The sequence below is a fragment of the Xiphophorus hellerii genome, chromosome 16, assembly GCF_003331165.1.
Source record: "Xiphophorus hellerii strain 12219 chromosome 16, Xiphophorus_hellerii-4.1, whole genome shotgun sequence".
Taxonomy (NCBI): Eukaryota; Metazoa; Chordata; class Actinopteri; order Cyprinodontiformes; family Poeciliidae; genus Xiphophorus; species Xiphophorus hellerii.
Genome location: NC_045687.1, coordinates 19945168 through 19964472, shown reverse-complemented (window position 1 = coordinate 19964472; position 19305 = coordinate 19945168). Strand labels below are relative to the sequence as shown.

The 19305-nt window shown below is 42.5% G+C and overlaps 1 protein-coding gene across 1 annotated transcript; it reads right to left on the bottom strand.

Annotated features, from left to right (window-relative positions):
• Positions 1-493: 493 nt before the first annotated feature.
• srebf2 (sterol regulatory element binding transcription factor 2) lies at positions 494-18582 on the bottom strand. The gene is made up of 20 exons (XM_032588564.1): positions 18229-18582; positions 11963-12330; positions 11686-11878; positions 11433-11593; positions 10594-10746; positions 10236-10508; positions 10046-10160; positions 8447-8598; positions 8146-8350; positions 7889-8064; positions 6322-6571; positions 5226-5395; positions 4969-5140; positions 4757-4874; positions 4539-4648; positions 4274-4406; positions 3836-4007; positions 3171-3347; positions 2897-3008; positions 494-2239 (listed from the first exon to the last, which is right to left on the bottom strand). The coding sequence occupies exons 1-20, from the start codon at positions 18317-18319 to the stop codon at positions 2022-2024; spliced, it is 3519 nt and encodes a 1172-aa protein (XP_032444455.1). The 5' UTR covers positions 18320-18582; the 3' UTR covers positions 494-2021.
• Positions 18583-19305: the final 723 nt, after the last annotated feature.

Below are 19305 nucleotides of genomic sequence, written 5' to 3'. Positions count from 1 at the left end.
CTGTTTGGCACGTTGGTGGAGGTGTGATGATTAGGGTTTATTTTCGAGTCTATGCGTCTCTCAGTCATAAGCTGTGGTTTGTATTTTAAACACCTGAAGCCTGGCTCATATTGGGTCAGGAAATTAAATTGTCCAAGAAATTTTAATGAGTTTGGTCCACATTAACAATCTGAAACAGAGAGAAAAAAAATATTGAACTTTACACAGCGACTGTTAGGAGAGTAACACCTACCAACACCCACCACAGTGTCAAACCGAGTGACAATGTTTCCTCTCTTTAGCGCATTGCAAAGAGATTTTCATAACTATTTATCTTTTTCTCCATTACATCCTCAAAGCTCATTTGCTTTATAGTGATTTTTATGTTACTGGTCAACAGGAAATAGCAGAAGTGGAAAGAAAACGGTGCGTGGATCACAGAAAAAAGATTTTTAAAGTGTGTTTCATACATTTATATTTAGGCACCAAAATAAAAAAATAACCACACTGGCTGTACAACGTTCTGCTGTTTTATTAGAAAAGAATAAAATGAAACAAAAACTGTTCAAACAATAAAACACCTTGAGGGGCGGGGGTGGGAAAGTAATTACATCAACAGAAAACTCTCAGCTGAGCCATTGCCTTTCGCTTAATCCATTTAGCAGGCAGAGTTAACTAAATATACACAAAAATATTTTCAGTACTAATTAAACATTAACTTGTTTTCAATAGTGGGAGAATATCCTGTCCTTATTCTTGCACATCTTTTTTAAAAAAACCCCCAAAAAACCATCTGCTTGACAGAAGTAACCTTTTCTTGACTAAACAAGGGATTACATTTGTATAAAAACAATAGAAATGCCTTGATGTTACAGTTTCTGGCCCCTATGCTGCTTTAACAGATACAAAAACAATAACAACCGACCGGCCAAAAGCATTTATCTCACACCACCATTAAATAATATATCCAGAGCGAAGAAACAACAACTAAAAAGTGCCGCGTCACGTCGATAATTACAAGTAAAAAGCTAATCGAACAAAAAAAATGAAATTAAAAAGATACAACTCGTCGATTTTTTTTTAAATTGATACAACATAAGAAAATATTTGCTTTGTACAGAACATAAAGGCTGTTTTGCTTGAGAGCTTCAGATGGTCCTCACTTCCAGGGAACTGCCGCGCTGCAGCGACGCGATTCGCCGGAAGGCTCAGACGGTTGACCTCACCTCACTGACGCTTCAATGTGCATCGTCTCAAGCAAAGAACGTCGTCTTTTTAATCTACTCCTATGTACAACTTATATACAACTACCACATCGAATGTAATAATCTGCTTTAATTGTATTTTATCAAAACGGAATTCGTTTTCTCGACATCTGCAGACGTCACAAGAATTCGTTCTGCCGAAACCCCACGATCCGAGTTCAACGGGTCTGCAGAGTTAAGTAAAGAGTCGAATTTCAGCCTTCAGCTTCATTTTCCTATGTTGCTGCATGAAACGGTGCTGCCACTGGACAGTGTTTGAGGTAGATTAAGACGACACAACACTCGGCACTGCACAGTTAAAACAAGCCGGTCTGCACGCCTCCTCCGCTCTCTGGGAGCTTGCAAATTAAAAAGGAAGCAGCGATTTAACCACTCATCACCGCGTGCCGATAATGACTGAACGACGTCATCACCCAAAACTGATCTGCACTGCATCAGCTGTGATGCATCATCCTGTTTTTCTGGACCTGGATTGTTCCTCTGGATCCATTTGTGGGCTTGTTTGCGAATAAAGAAGCTAAATTCTGATGTAGCTCCTGATTGTTTTCGGATTAAAGTTGACCGACGAGTTTCGATGGTTTACAAAGGAGGCTGCCAGTACCACTACTGTCCAGACGGTGGAGCCGCAGCACTGTAACAATAAATTAGAAAATGTGTGGGGATCATTCATTTCACCCCTACATCATCAGCCGTTTTTTCCCTATTCCGTGTTTTTTTTTTTGTTGTTTTTTTTGTTCAGCATGAAAACAAAAGTTTCAGCGGTGTTTCTTTCTGTTTTCAGGAAGCAGCGATGGTGGTTCCCCCGCTGAGGCGCAGCAGGATCTGCTGGCAGTCCTGGACCGACCGGCGGTCGCCCACCCGCTCCAGCGTCCGCTTGGCCTCGGCCAGCAGGCGGGCCCGGTGGCCCGGCGGGGTCAGCAGGGGCATGGGCAGGTGGCGGCAGGCCAGCAGGATGGCGTGAGCTCGCTCCCGCTCCCCGACGACGCACTCGCCATCTGACGGCAGCACAAAGGTAGAGAGGAGAAAAAAGAAATGATCAGTTAGGCTTTAGATTTATACAGGACTCAGTTTCATCATTACTGGTCAAATATTACTGAAGTAAAAGTAAAAAAAAAAAAAAAAAAAGCTGTCAATTACTGATAAACTACAGGTGCTTTCAAAAACACTTGAGTATAAACGTGAAGTTTTTTAACCATGGCGTCTACTCGGGAATAGTTTGGAAACATTTCTGATAAGTTAGACAGGTCATGAATAATAATAATAATAATAATGCATTCGTTTTATATGTTTCTAGGTGTTAAAATATACTTCACGGTCTACGACAGCACACTGTCGATAGAAAAAAAAGGTTAATTTGTGAGAAAAAATTCAAGAAATTTCAGATTGATCTCAGAAATCTTCTGTAAAAAAAAAAGTAGGTAATTTCTGAACTCAAACAGTTGAACATTTGGAAGAAAAAAACTCAGAAATTTTGAGGTCAATCTGAAATTTTCTAGAAAAAAAAAGGAAATTACTGAGTTTCAAAAGCTGAAAATTTTAGCAAATTTACTCCTCTTTTTTTCCCCTTTCTACAATGTCCCTAAAAGCACAGTCGTACGTCACTGGTCTTGTAGCCAGAGTGTGTGTGTGAGTGTGTGTGTGAGTGTGCGCACCGGCCGAGTACGAGCCGTTCGTCCTGCGCCGCAGGTTGTGCTCCAGCAGCTGGTGCGTCCTGGTGGGACTGGCTCCAGCTATCAGCCGCACCGTGGTCTCATGAAGAAAAACCTGAACAGAACAACCCGAAAAAAAAAATAAAAATAAAAAATTCACAGTTAGTTTTACTTCATTGAAGACGTAAAAGCATCAAACTGCTTTGAATTCTTTTTAATCCAGGGAGTGACGTGCATATGGAGGTGGATCTAGCAGTGTGTGAGTGTGTGTGTGTACCTTGTGTTGTGCCTGTCTGTAGCACTGTGTGAGCCTCCTGAGCGCGCTCAGGTCCCTCTGGAAACCCGCCAGCTGGGATCCGGGGGCCGGACCCGGCTCTCCGTTGCTGCTGCCTCCTCGCTGCCATAAACTGGTCCTTAATGTCAGCAGCAGATCACAAACAAGAAGCTCCACCCCCTTAAATAAAACCACAAACATCCACATCAGGAAAAAAATATATACAGACGTTTGATTGAAATTTGGGGAGGAAAAAAAAGAAAACAATAGAGAAAACCCAATCACCAGTAGCTCCTGCAACCAAACCCCGGCATGCGCGGCAGAAATCAAGCAGCCATTGTGTTGCTGATTGTCAGCGGCGGGGCGGCGGGGCGTGGCGCGGATCGGAGAGGCCTCTGTACTGCACTGCAGAGACATTGCACTCAGACTGAGGATCATGCAATGCAACTACAATGCACCACAGCCACCTCCTTCCACCCACACACACACAGACGCATACACCCACACACACAGCCTCGGGCCAGCCTGTCCTCTCCACCACCCAGCATGCAGTGCGTTTGTGTCGTACTAATCAGAAACGAAAACCAGCGAGAACCCGGCGAGCGGAAGCTTCAATCTGAAAGCGGAGGAGAGAGTGGAGAGCTTCTGACGGGTCTCGTCCGCCGCACCTTGCTGAGCCAGTTCCCAGATGGGCCGAGCGGCACGGAGACGCTGGAGCGCAGGTAGCTGCTGGAGCGGTCGCAGTGAGACAGGCAGGCCGCCACGCCGTCCCCCTTCAGAGGAGACAGGCTCATCTGGACCACCTTGCAGAGCAGCAGCACGGCTTTGGGCAGCGGGCGGCTGGAACGGGGGGAGATCGACCCGTTAGGAACGAGAATGTTGATTGGAGACAATTTTCAAATGCAAGTAATAGCCTCTCAAGGATCAAGAAACCTTCATTAAGGCTGGAATTGGAAGGCACATTAAATGTCCAAAATAATTAAACAACACAACGAAACAATAAAATTACAAAGTTTGAGGCTGCAACTAATGATTATTTCAGTAATCAGTTATTCTGACGATTAATTTGATCAAATCAGCACATTCTGCTGATTTCTAATACTCACTCAAGAATGAGCAGAGCTCTCGGCATCCGCTCCGCTTCTGCCAACAGGGACCTCACTGCGACATCGTCGCCCTGCAGCCAATGAGCAGCCGCCTTCAGCACCAGAGCCCACCAGCGGCTCACCGGGTCGCCCACTGGCCACCAGGAAACCGACGGAGGAATATTAAAGGAAGCGCATGGTAAACACGGTCATGTTTCTGCTGTATCGTCTAAGTAAATATTCAGCGTGATTCTTTATGAGGAGTTTCTTTGGATGTCGTTCAAACCTGGAATGGCCGTGTAAGTGGGAGGAGTCGTGAAGGGGGTGGGTGGAGAAGGAGAGTCCTCTGTGCAGCTGTTCAGCAACTCCAGGAACTCCAGGGCGTTGGAGAATTCCCTGGAAAAAAATAAATAAATGAGATGACACAATTATACACAACGAATAAATCACATGATTAGTGCCAGCGCCCCGCTGGTGGAGAGACGGCAGCTCTCTCCTTCTCACCCCAAGTTGTTCTTGCAGCTGCCTGCGTCGGCGTCGCTCTGCGGCTGGATGAGGGTGTGAACGGCTCTTTCCAGAAGCTTCCTGCAGAAGCAGCGGTGCAGCTGGGCGATGGGGTCGGCTGCAAAACGAAACGAAACAAAACAAAACAAAAACGGAAACAGGTGAGTAGAGAAACAGGACTTCAAAGAAAAACGAGGCACAACGAATTGAACCTGGGTCTCTTTGAGAAGTAAACACTTCATCGCTGCTGTCCGACTTCACCGACCAATCACAGCTCAGGAAAAACTGCCGGCCGAGCGGCGTGAAGAGCCAGCGCAGGCAGTCGGGGATCTGCTTGGTCTCCGACTGGTTGGCCACGTTTTCTGCGCAACCCAGGAGGTATCCCTGGGAGACGGACGACAGAATGATGTTCCTGTCTGACGTTTTGTTTTTGGATCAGCAACAGAGGACAGAAGAAGAAGAGACGTACCGGCAGGAACGTGAGATGGTGTCCCAGGACGCAGCGCAGGGCTGTCGCTGCAGTGACATAGATCTGAGCGAACTGAGCCGGCGCCATCTTGCCGTGGGCGCTCTCGCTGAGGTTGACGGCGCTCAGAGACAGAGACAAAGCCCACAGGCTGCTGCGCTGAGGCAGCTTCCCTACAGAGACGAGAAGAAAAACAAACACTTATCCCCTCTGGACGCTGCTGACCGCGGTCTCTGAAGGCTTCACAAACTCAAATTTAAGACATTTTTTCAAGACCATGATGACTGAAATTTAAGACCTGTAACAGAAATGCACAAAAGAAAATCACACATTTCATAAAGTAGTGTCAAACTTTTTTTTGCCGAGAACGCACGGGTTGGCAACAGCTTGTAACGGAGAATATTTGTTAGTTTAACCACTCGTCCGCTAAACAAGACTCTCAGCTCTGCTAATGCTAAACCGCTAAACACAGAAAACAATTTGCAGAAGCTGAAGCTAAAAATTAAGACAACTGTCTCACATTTTCAGCCAGAGCCACAGAACACAACGAAAACGCCTTTTCACAGTAATGTGCTGTACTAGAACAATGTCTGACCAACTGGCGACAATTTACACTTACCAATGACAGACGCAAAAAAGCTAGCTAGCTAACAAAGCTCTATTAACAGCTAGTTAGGAAGCTAAAGCTAAACTGCTAAAGATGTAAAAAAAAATGTGTAGAAACTGAAGTATACGCCTAAGTACATACAAAAAAATTAGCGGAAGCTAAAGTTAAACCGCTAAGCATGTACAAAATTAACAGAAGCTAAAGTAAACCCTTAAGCACATACAAAAAATTTTTTAGCTGAAGCTAATGCTAAACATTTAGACAACTGTCTCTCAGTCTGAGTAAATAGTCTTGCCACTACAAAATTCAAGACTTGTGATTGACGTGCTTAAGGCCAACTTAAGATATTTTTTTTACTGAATGAATTTAAGACATCTTAAGGCCTTCATTTTAGATACGTGAGTGTAAGACCTTTTGAGAACTCCCTGTTGATAGTCGGGAATGAACTCTTATCGGCCGAATTTGATTCTGCGCTTCACTTTGTTCCCTGACCTGTGAGCTGCAGCTGGCTCAGCTGGTGATAAACCAACGCTGCGTCTCTCGCGCTCGTCCTCGCCTCTTCTCCCTCGTGCTTCCCCCCGACCTGGTGGACCAGCCAGCCGAAAGGCACCGGACGATGCAGACAGTAGCGGATCAAATTCCAGGACAGGGAGCAAAGCAGGTCCAGAATGCTGGAGGGCAGAGCTCTCGTCAAGATGGAGAGGCAAGTCTCCAAGCTGGCCATTGCCGCCGTGTAATCTCCCTGCAACGGAGAGCAAGCGGAAAAAGGAGACGCTCAGTGTGGAGCGCAGGGAAAAGTGGAGGGTGTCACGACTCAGACATGAAAAGGCGTTTGAACAAAGGCTAAAAATAAAACAAGACATGGAGGAGGGACGCCAAGTCGAGACATTAAAACAGAAACAAGAGACAGAAAACGAGAACAAGCAGCAGGTGGAATAAATAAACCCGACTTTTCTACATGTTTTCACAATACAAACACAAACATCTTTTTGGGACAGGCAAACACAAAGTAGCGCATAATTGTGAAGTGCAAAGACTTCATATTGCTTCATTTTTTAAAAATGTATTTAATTTGCTGCTTTTTTTTTTTTTTTTTTTTTACACTAAAGCATATTCACATGTTAAAGTTCACATCTAAATCCAACAACACATCTGTGGCATAACTTGAAAACTGATGTCTACACATGATATTGGTCCAAACCAAATGGACTTGAGCTATTGTGCAAAGAAGAATGTGCAAACACTGCGACTCTAGCCAAAAGACTTGCAGCTGCATTAGCAGGAAAATAAATATTGACCCGATGGAGCTGAATAAAAACCAATGCTGCACAGAAATCACAGAAATGTTGAGAATCACATATTGGTTTTCTTCCACTTCACAAAAACTCACTACTTTGTTTTGGTCTATCACATAAACCCCAGAAATAACACATTGAAGTTCGTGTTAAGAGAAAAAGTTCAAGAGATTTGAATACTGCTGCTCTTTTTTTATTATTAAAGGGGCAGAATTATGTATTTTTCAGACACATAGTGCTATTTTATATCATTCAACTAACTATGCTGACCTCAGTTGTTATAAAAAGACTGTATGTCAAATATGACTTAAAATAAAAGTGACGTAATTTACCACATTGAAATTGGGCCTCTGTCTCTTTAAGAAACATCTGCTCTTTCTGAAACTCTGCCTTCAGGACGTCATCACAGCATGGCTCCTCTATTAACCCTTTAACAACGTTTTAGCAGGGTTGCTCTTAAAAGTAGCTGCTATGATGAGCTCAGCCGATGCTCAGTTCCACTAGGTGTTTGCTAATTGCTGCTGGCTAGTCTGAAGGAACTGAGTGGGAGATGCTCTGTGAGTCCATCCAGGCATTTTGCCCAGCTGATTGGTTGCCACGGGAGACCCAAGGATTTCTCAAGCATGCATGAAAGAATCAAGGCAACACTCCAGGTACGTTTTTGAAGAGGGAATAACATTAAAACATGATGTACAGCTCAAAAAAGTTGAATTTATATAATATTGCTCTGTTAAAAACTCATTTCTTCTGCCTTCTCTACTCACCCTGTTGAGATGCAGGTCTGCTTGTTTGCGGTGCCTCCAGAAGGACACTGATTTGGGCGAGTGAAGGGGTGTGACAGGCTCCCACAGGTACAATACCCTGACACAGCCCCACAGCGCCCCCACCCCACTCAGGACCCACACAATCACCCATGGCAACAGGCAGCGCAGCCAAGAAGCTGCAGAACAAGAAGATTTAATGAAGTCATTTTAGCTTATGCCACAAACTCTTGACGCACGCGGGAGCGACTGCTGCTCACCGAAGTCCTGTGTGTGAGTTGGAAACCAGACAAGCGTCCTGGTTGGGACGTGGGCCGCCGCCAGGCCGTGGCTACCCGGGTCCTCAGAGCCCAGCAAAGAGGGGAGTGGGTTTAGAGACAGGCAGAAGAAGGTCAGCGCGCACAGCAGCAGCCGAGAACGGTCCATCACTCCCACCGTGGAGGGAGAGTCCGGCTCGCTCTTCACCTTGGAGACGCAACAAAAAAAACCAATGAAACTCTGAATGAAGCCGGTCCTGATAACATCTAAATATTTCATTAATCCTGCCCTCACGTGCTTTACCTGATGGTGATCCAGTAAGGGGCTGCCTGGCTCAGAGTCGACGCAGTACGGAGAGAACTGGTGTGGGGAGCTGGAGCCGGAATCCGAGGCCGGAGGAGACATCATCACTCCCTCCTGTTTGAGATCGACGTCTTCGGACAGGATCACAGGCTCTGGAGCACAAAGTATTGGTCCTCAAGATGCTATAAGCCTTAAACTATGTAGGCTAATTAAGGATTGAGCTGATAAAAGGAAGGACAATCTTTATTCTTTTTTAACCCTTTATGCATAGCGGTCACTACAGTGGACAGCTATCTAAAAGCCATTTTCTTGTGCTTCCTGTGGATTTTTATGTTATAAATGCACACAGACCACTGAACTGGACACTAATGCATCATAAAATATACCATCAACTACTGGCCATCAGCTGCAAATGCAAGAAATTATTTTTGTTAAATACAATATGGCCGACAGACAAAAAAGCATGAGAACAGACATGGTCCCTCCTTCTACTGTAGACGACTCTTGCAAGTAAAAAAAATATTGTGACATCAGATAACCCCTAAGGAACAATACTACTGATGTATTTTTCAAATAACAACTTTGTATTTGGACAAAATTACAATTCATCACATAAAAATAAAAATAAAAATTATTTTTACAAAAAAAAATGTTCCTACCTTTTTTTATGCCTTAAGAAAAAAAATTTTAAAAATGGAAAAAAAATTCTGACACAAAGGATCATAATTCATGCATCAAAGGGTTAAGTCTCTGTCTTTTGTAGAACATGTTGCAAGTTGGAAATTATGAGACTTTTGGAAATATCTGAGTAAAAATTATGGGTCTACAAAACTGACAGAAGACAATCAGGTGTAGCTTTTTCCAATGATTGCTAATTGCTAACATGTTAGCAGCTTGAGACGTAAACTCCTCATCATGTTCTCTTTGTTTTAAGCTAGTAAAACTAATAATGTTTTCCCTCACACACAGTGTAACATGACCTCTGCTCTTAATAAAATTAAACAACCGCCTCTCAAGGAACAAAGGCTAGGGAAAATATTTTGAACAATGTTGTTTGTAGTTCTTAAAAATGAATCTGAACTGGATAAAACCAGCATTCATCTGTCAGAACTTTTATTAAACAACTGAGATGTGCCACCAATCTCTCATTTGTGCTTCATTTGAATAGAAGTGTTGAAAGAGGAAATGGTCTAAAACGGACGGAAAAGCGACTCCCGAGTACTGGAACTGGACACCACTGGTCCAAATGGCAACAAAACATGGGTTAATACCTGGTTCAGGGTTTGACCAGCTGTTAGACAGGAAAGATTGTGTGATGCCAAAGGCTACCTAACTACAGACAAGCTCGTTTATTATGACTAGGTCTGGATTTGCTTATGATGTGTCATGTTGTTGTATCTTTTGTGTCTCGTGTTTTTATGAAATGCTTAGTTTGACTTTTGGATGGACTGAGGTGCTTTATTTTGTCTCTGTTCCTACTGTAAAAACCTGTGAATTTACCGTACAAATAAGAAGGTCCAGATTCTGCGACTGACATCACGTGAGCTTCCCTGTCAAGCAGATGGTCAAACACACTCGGAAACATAAACTAAGCCTTACTGTTCTTCTGGTTGGCCATCTTGAGGGAGAGGTTCTCCTGTCGTAGCTTGTGGTTGACCTGCTGCAGGTACTTTATGTAGTCAATAGCTTTCCTCAGCACGCCTGACTTGTGCATCTGTTGGGGAAAAAGGCAAAATAAGTTTGTCTGAACTGAAGCGTGTTTTCTAGATGCTTTATTTTATGATACCACCTTGGCGTCGCTGCCCATCACCAGGTCTCTGAGCTCCACGATCTTATCGTTGATGGAGGATCTGTATCTCTTCTCGATGATGTTGTGGGTTGTCCTCCTTTCGCCCTCCTTCACCACGACTCCTTGCCCTGCCAACACCGGGCTCTGCTCCATACTCGGTCGGGCGGCGGTAGCGCAGGGGGCGGAGCCTGGCTGGAGCTGCTTGATGGGCAGTTTGTCTCCTCCTCCCATCATGACCGGAACTGTGGTCAGAATGTTGCTGCCCATCAGAGTCTGGGAACAGTAAATCAGACATGATGCTGGAGCGATCGTCACCGATCGGAGAGAACGTGGGATGATTTTTGGCCGCTCCGCATACTGGGACTTGTAGCGCCGTGTTCTGGATGGGCGTGGTCAGGGTGGTGATTCCTGCGGGGCTCTGCATGGTGGACAGCACCTGAGTCCCGTCTGGTTTGAGCGTCGTGAGGACCAGTGAGTCCGTCTTAAGAATCTGAGGCTGCTGGACCAGAACCTAAGAAGAGGAGAAGAAGATTTAACATTCGCTTCCATGCAGGGTTTCTACATTGGTATCATGAACAAAGGAGGAAAGGAAAAAAAAATGAAAGGAAAAAGAAAAAATGTGAAAGAGTAAAGAAAGAGAAAAAAGGAAGATAAAAAAGCAAAAAATTAAGGACAAGAAGAAGGAAAAAAGAAAAAAAATGTAAAAGCAAAAAAGGACAAGAGGAAAAAAATGGAGAAAGTAAAAAGGATAAAGGAAAAGTAAAGGAAAAAGAAAAAGTAAAAAATTGGAAAAAGAGAAGGAAAAAAGAACAAAAAAAGAAAATGGAAAAAAACGGAAAAAGCAAAAAACGACAAAGAGTGAAAAATGAAGTAAAAGAAAGCAAGAGAGAAAAAAGAAAGGAGAAAGTAAGGGAAAAATGGGAAAAGGAAGAAAAAAAAGGAAATCAAAATCAAATCAAATTTTATTTGTGTAGCACATTTCAGAAACAAGACATTTCAAAGTGCTTTGTATCATAAAAACACAAAAAATACAAAGTCATAGAACACACAAATAAATGGGAAAAAAAGGAGGAAAAGAAGGGTAAAGAGAAAGAAAGAAAATAAAGGTGAAAACTGGAAGAAAGAATAAAAGGCCAAAAAAAACGATGGATGGAAAACACCTAAGTAGATTTGGCTGCTGTGTGAGGTCTCACTGACCGGTACTTGTTGCATCTGCTGCTGCATGGTGTGGACTGCAGTGGGCGCTGTAGAGAGAGTCTGGATGGTCTGACATGTTGGGGTCAGAACACGCTGATGCTGAATGGTGACTGGCTGCAGCTGTGGTGATGTCATAATGCTCTGCATTTGTGGCTGGAGGACTGGAGGAAAAACAAAGACGCTTTCAAAATATGCAGGGAGGGAGAGAACCATGAAGAAGAAAGAAAATAAAAAACAAACACTGTGTGCTCACCTTGGAAACTGGGAGCAGGACTCTGATGGCAGATGACTGGGTTCTGGATGTAGTGAGACTGGCCCCCGCTGGAGGCGATCATCACGGTCTGGGCTGCCTGTGTCTGGATGGGGAGCGGTGTCTGGGTGTGGGTCTGAACCAAAGTCTGGACCGGGAAGTTCTGGGTCTGGAGCGGAACCCCATGGGCGTGCATCTATAGTCACAAAAAACATGAAGTCGTAACATTTAAACAATGTTTCCAAGCTGGAGACCTAATAAAAGGTGGATGTTTAAATACCTGGATGGCCGCCTGGGCCGTCTGCTGAGGCTGAGGCTGGATGGCCTGGACCACCTGGGGCCGCGGCTGAAGCAGCGGCGGGTTGCGGGTCAGCTGCTGCTGCTGCACCGGCGGGGTGCTGGTGGGGGACGGGGTCTGTGCCGGGGTCAGGGGGGGCGTGAGGGGTACAGTCTGAGGAGACAGCGTCTGGGATGAGACGAGGCTCATGGTGGAGGTCTGGAAAGCTGCGGTGCTTGGGGTCTGGGGAGTGGGCGGGGCCTGGACGGCCGGCTGCTGGGGGGCGCCGACGACGGAGACCCCCGTGGAGATTTGGTCCTCAAACATGTCCTGGAAGTCCCCCACCTGGTTGCTGACGAACTGCAGCATCTCTGTGGGGAAACAAATGAGGGAATGTCCCAGATTTTAAAGAAGGATAAAAATTCACCACAGTTGAATTTTAGATGCATCAGGGTTTCCCCCCAGTGTTCTATAAGCCTGGCGGGCCACCGGGCTTTACTTGTGCCCCCAGCAGGATAAGCATTGCATATTTATTTAAGTATTTTTTAAATGTTTGCATGTTTTAAAACTTTATTGTTGGTGTTCAGGTATTAATCTTCCAATAACTCATTTCCTGTCAACTTTAAAAAAAATTTAACTCAAAAAGGCGACGGGCCTCTGGATGAATGACTGCCTTAGTGCTCAACCAGCAGGATTAGCAAGTGTTCTGGGAGAAACCATGTGTATAAATGGATGTCATGGACATAATAAAACATCTTATTAAGATCTCTAATTCCTGCAGGCAGATAAGAGTCAGCAGTGACCTTGAATCTGCACCTTTCTTCAAGTGTTGGTACTGTTCAGCTCATAAATCGATATGAAAGTAGCCTTCAAACAATCAGCCTTGAAAAACGCTGCTAATCTAGATCGCCCTTATTTACAGATGGCAGATAGATACCATTGTGAATATGTGAACACATGCCAGAAATAATCCACATACCTGACGGTACATAACAATACAAAAACATTGTGCAGTAGAAAATTCTGTTTTATTTGTTTATGCAAAATTACCTACAGGCTATCATAATAAGCCTGGTGGGCCACCAGACAACTTGAGCCCCCGCCAGGCTAAACATCGTTTACTGTCTTTACGCCAACAACTCCAGCGAATAAATTGACAAGTCAAAACAATTTAGACATTGAAGTGAAAAAATATATATTTATTTATTACTGTAATATATTTTAACTTTGTGTTTAAGTATTGTTAATAATGTCTTCCAATAGCACATAATTATCTATATTTTCAGATTTCCTGTCAACTTTAAACATTTTTTTAAACTCAAAAACATGGTGAACTGCTGGCCTCCCTGCTGCAGGGCTTATCAAGGAAACCCCGACCTCCTTTAAGAGTTTCTTTGGAATTTATTTAAAATTATTATTTTTTAAGATATTTGTTAATTTACACTATACATTTTTGTGCTTAAGAATGTTTATCTAGTAGTAACCCGTGACTATATCCGATTCCTTGTGGCAAAAACACAAGATGCAATGTCCTATCTATTTGCTACTCCTCAAAAAGGGAAAGACAAGACAATATGTTATTTGAAAGAATATAGATGTGCATTTAGACATTTGCTAATACAACACAACTCATTTAATCATGAGTTTCAGGTGAAACTCATGATTAAATTGTGTGATGAGAAGAGGTGGCCTGAGGAGATCAGGATATTCATGTCCAGGTGGGTATGATTATTAGGCAGCTTCTATTCGTCAAGCAGAAAGAGATTTAACAAACGACCTCTGAAAGGTCAAAAATGGAGATGTGTCACGCTTAAAATGCCAAAACAACAGGGTGATGAGAATTCAAGAAGAAAGCAAGAATACCCATCAAATGTACGTGATAAATTAAAACGACCTCAATAGCTTCCATTTTGATTGTTAACATTTTTTTGAAGGTCAATTTTGTTTAGAGAGTTTGTAAACCATTTTATTTATGGTTTTGGTTGTGTGTTTAAATTTGGATATTTAAAATGTCTTCCACTTCCAGTCTATGTCCATGTCCTCTGCATAATTAAAATCCACTGGTCTTTCAGAGCACAATCTTGCATTATCGTGCCATCATCACTATATTACTTGGAAATAGTTTCCAAAGAACAATATTATTTTTTATCGCAATATTTTCTGGGACAATTTATTTCTCTGATAAAATCATTCACTGTGACAGGCCTGCCTAATTGTGAACATCTTGTATTCCCTTTACAGCTAAATATCTGGAATCTTCTCCGAGCCTTGAAGGAACCGGATTAGAGACGCTGTTATTGCGACAGGTTGCCTTTATGGACCTGCAGCTTTCCGCAGGTCATGTGAAGATTCCCTGACTGAAGGCTGATGGGTAGGATGTCAGGGTCACCAGCATTCTCTAACCTTGAACTCAGTCCAGCAGACAGAGAGCTGATCTCCGGACTGTTATTACTTTACAACCAGCTGGATCCTTTGTTCTGCTGATTGTTTGGGTTTTTTTTTTTGTTTCACACATATATAACCTAGATTTGTGATATAAACTCAGATTCTGTAAAACCTTTAGATGTTCTCCTCGTTTTATTTGTACAGCTTATTTGGTTATAAATGAGAAACTTATCTAGAAAACAAGCACAGGTTCTGAAACCTGTGCTTCATAACTTGTGCTTACTCCATGAACCGAGTAAACCAAGCTAAAAATAACTTTCAATGCTCTCAAGTGTGTCAGTAAAGTAGCAGACATCCTGTCTCACCCCAAACCTCCAACTCTGCTGTGCATCTGCAGCTGAAATTCGATCAAATGAAGACACTGACATCTTTATGTTAGCTATTGTGCTGCTACACACTTAAATTTGTGATTTAAGACCATAAACAGGGTAAAATCAGAGGACAGAGTTTGATTGTGAATATGTTAATGATAGAATAGAAAAATTACAAAATGAAGGACAAATAATACAAATACAGAGAATTAATCCTTAAAAATGTTTCTGCATGCAGAAAAATATACTTTCCCAACATGGTTGGAGCTAAACTCTCTGGCTTTTGTAGCATTTTATTGATTTTTGGAATCTGTAAAACAGTCAGGTGCCCTTCACGCTCCTTGGAGAGAGGTTTTACTGCTACACTGACGATGATTAATATTGATATTGATTAACAGTGATGAACACATATTTTTTTCGCTCTTCAAGTCAAAACCGCTTTAGCGTCTTGGTCACTAAGATCTAGACGAGATGCGAGCATAAGGGCAGTAAATGTCCATCCAGATGGCCTGGTGTAGTTTGGGCATTCAGAATGTGAACACACTGCACCAAAATGTTGCATCCATTATTTACCCCCCTTCTGTTTCCATGGCATCTATCGCCATGGAATAGACGGCGATAGATGCCATGTAGGCAGCTGACTGGCAGTACTAATCCCTATGGTGGAAATAGTAGTCAAAATAAGAACAGCATTAACATGGTCATTTGCTGACATCACTTTAGCTCCACCCCCCTTAAAACAGGAAGTGACTTGTTTTGATGGCGGACATCCTCCTTCCTTTTCAAGCTATTTTTGATGAGGCAAAACAAGTTGGTGTTGAATCACATTTTGAACAATGACCATGTTGCCATAGTGACACTGATCATTAAACATGTAAGAATGTTTCCCGTATGATTTATTTATTTATTTCTACTGCGATTCGTAAACCTAAGGAGAAATAGAAACACCTGATAAAATTAGTAGTAGTTTAAAGCACAGCAAAGAGTCCAACAAGTATAGCAACCTAGTAGCTTAGCTTAGCAGGGCTATCTGCTCTGGTAGCCAACCTGTAATTGTTTAACAAACATGTCACTCATCGTTTGCCAACAGTAGTTTAAAACAGCATCAACTTCACAGGAGTGACTCTTCAGCTTTCTGACATATCAGGGGTTTTAATGGGTGGAAATATTTCCAAACTGGGGCGAAAACTAAAAATTATTTTAGTTATTGATTAATTTGATAAAGAAAGAAATTGGCACATTCTACAGATTTTTTCATTTAACCACTCAAGCTTTTTTTTAATACAATATAGGAAGTAAATTAAAAGATGAAAATAAATAATTCAATTGCTTTATTAAAAAGTAAATAAGCATCTTGCTGCCAAAAAGGCGTTCTTTTAGTGGATTTGAACCGAGTAAAACTAAACCTACGTCACTTGAGAAGCTTTGGGTAAAACAGACAAAAGTAAATAGGTTTATGTTGCCCATAACTGTACCAACGAGCAGCAATGGGTAAACTACTGCTCTGAATATGTTGGGGGGGGGGGGGGGGGGGGGGGGGTTCAACAAAGGGCCTTATTTGAGTCTGCAGTTACCATTAACCATTTATCATTAACTAAAGTTGATGGTTGATGGTTATTTCAATAATTGATTCATCAAAATTAACCCGATTAATTGTTTCGGCCTTATTCCAAACAACAAAATGCATATTTCTTGCAAGTAAAGGAAAACTGCAGTGGCCTTCTTTCAGCCAGCTGACTGGCAGTACTAGACAGACGTTGGTGAGGCCGTGTTAGCTCGAGCTTCATGAACAACAAATAAAGTACATTCAAGACAAGATCAGGCGATGTTTCTAAGAGGGAGCTTTATCTAAAGGCGTGAAAGGCTGAAGGAGGGCACTATTGCTTAACTTTTGCATTTATTATATTATTTTTCAGCAAACAAATAAAGACACACCCTTCTGTGGCTCAGTGGATTACCTCAAAAAGGAATGGGCGCAATCAAAAAGCATCACTGAATGGAGATTACAAAAGACAGAAGGTGACAAGCAGGAAAGATTGCAGATTATAGATGCAACTCAAAGGAGTTCACAAATTCAAATAAGCCAACACCACAGTAACACATTTGTTAGCTTGTCCCTCAGACATTATAGTGTATGTAAGGTTACTTTAGTCATGCTGGTCCACGTTCTAGACCCCAAAGATTCGGTTGAGCTGACAATAACAGGGGACGCGTAAAAAAGGAATAAAACCAAGAGCAGTTTCCAAAAGAAAATAAGTTATATAATGAGATCTGCAGTAGCTCGGCAAACGAAAGGAAGGTGATAACAGGCTCTCCAAATTCTTTGTAAGAAATCCTTTCCTGTTATTTCTTTAACCAAGTCAAAGTTAGTCCAAATGAACAGGCCTCAGTGTTTCAATCTGTTGGGTCTGAGTCAGGTGAGGACAGTGTGAAGCTGCGGTTCGCCTGTCAGTCCATCATCTGTCGCTTCTCTTTCACGCCATCGACACATTCCTCTCTTTTGACATCAGCATTTAGAGGGAAGTCATAACCTGGCCCCGGATTGCCGTCTGCTCATTTGCATCACATTTCTCTTGTCAAGACTGAAATAAATATGACTAGATTTGAACTCCCTTCAGTATTATTTTTGTCACATTTTTATAACATAACAAGAATGTTATTAATACCAATCCAGCTCTGCATGCTGTTTATTGAAGCATTTGAGGAAAAACAAAAACAAAACAGCTAAATCTTACAAAAGTAATATTTACTTACTTTTGAAAACTAAAACTCCCATTGCTAGAAAAGAAATAGGTGACTCCAAACAACAGCAGACAAGAACCTGCCCATCCTAATGGGAAATCTATTGACGCTGCACCGATCAGCATTCCACCATTTGCACGGATATTTTCCTCTTTGCCAAATTTGCTCAGTGGGTCCAAGCTTGCAGGGTTCAGCGCTTGATCGGTTATCACTGCAGAACAAGCTTGGCAAAGGGAAGAGGGGAAAACTAAAGGGATGCAGATTTGCAGAAAACAGGAAAGAAACAACAAGCCAGAACATTTCATGAGGCATTGTTTTCTTAGACGTGGCCTTTATTATTAAAATCTTATTTTTAAAAGCTCTTAAATTAATCTAATGTTTCCCCAGATTTTTTTTTTCTTACATTAAAACAACAACAAAAAATTTAATAATACAATAAACCCAGATATGTGTTGATCTTGTATTCATTTCTAGAGAGAAGAAAACTGACAACAGTGTATAAATATCTTCAAGATAGTGAATAATTACAGGAAGTACAAAAATGCAGCCAATATTTCCTATAATAGTAATAATAATTTTCACAAATATATATTTTTTTCTAAAATAACTCCAACTTTAGGACTAAAAGCTAATGCTTCTGACAATAAATAATGGTTGTCATGAATCAGACTGGTGGGTCGTCAGGATGTCCACAGCGGGCAGACTGTATGGAAACGGGCCAATGTTTAGTAAACATCCCTGAACAGTGTTGACAGCGGTAGGTCTACTCACCGTCAATGTCTCCCAAAGTGAATTCGTCCCCTAATTCCGCTAAAGTCGAGTCCATGGTCTCCATGGGAGAGATGAACTCTCCAGGATCCATCCCGTTTGTCAGCGGCTCACCTCTCCGGCTGTCACCGGAGGGTCGGAGGAGGGAACAAACAAGAGATTGGTGGGCTCCACCCGGACGCTTCCCAACGCCCTCCGCGGTCTTATCTAATCCGACGACACGTACTTGATCAAAAAACCGCCTCTATACGGCACTGAAGCCCGACGGCAGGCAGACTTTACCGCCTCCAAACTCGTCAACTGCAAATTATTTCCAAGGCGACGCCATCTTGTTTCACGCTAATTACGTCATTCACAAACACACTCTGTGGCCCAGAGCGAGGCCTGATTGGCTAGGCATCAGCCGTTCTTGTCATGAGACCAGCCGTCCTCGGCCAATGAGAGGCTCGTATTCACTGTGGTCTGATAGTACGTCAAGCATCAGAAGCTTGTGTGTCATTTGAATAAACCGCGCCCCCTATCTTCTTATTATAAAGAAACCGGGCGCATGAGTCAAATCCACCACCCTGGAAATATTGAAGGGGAGTAAATAAACAACATCTAGCTTGGTTCAACTGACAATCTGAGTTTTTTTTTATTAGTACTCCACATCCCGTGTTTACAAATTATCTATATAAAGTCAATTTAAAAAATCATAATACAAACCTGTGTGAGTGTCCTGCCCCTTTAAATGGAGATTGCATCAATTAAATCCAAAAATTGCTGCAAAATATCATTTGAGACCGAGATGAAGCTTCAGCTTCCAGCAGGACAGTAACCAAACCATCCGGCCAGAGTTACTATGGAAGTGGTTTAGATCCAAGCATTTTAAAGAGTCGAAATGGCCCAGTTAAATCCAGACTAAATCCAATTGGCAACCAGTAGCAACTGATGTTAAGAAGTGCTCTTCACCCAAACTCAAAGACCAAAGACATAAAATTAAATTCAGTCTGAATGCGCAAAGCTGGTTGAAAAGTTGACTCGGTAGCAGAAAAGAAATGCATGTTGTGCTTTTCAGATTTTTATTTAAAAAAAACAAAA

Excerpts from the sequence above, each read along its gene's own strand:
- srebf2 (XM_032588564.1), bottom strand. The coding sequence starts at position 18,319 with ATGGATCCTGGAGAGTTCATCTCTCCCATGGAGACCATGGACTCGACT. Across the intron at positions 11,879-11,962 it reads CGGCCCAGGCGGCCATCCAG|ATGCACGCCCATGGGGTTCC; the intron begins GTATTTAAACAT and ends TTGTGACTATAG. Across the intron at positions 4,407-4,538 it reads CACTTACACGGCCATTCCAG|TGGGCGACCCGGTGAGCCGC; the intron begins GTTTGAACGACA and ends CCTGGTGGCCAG.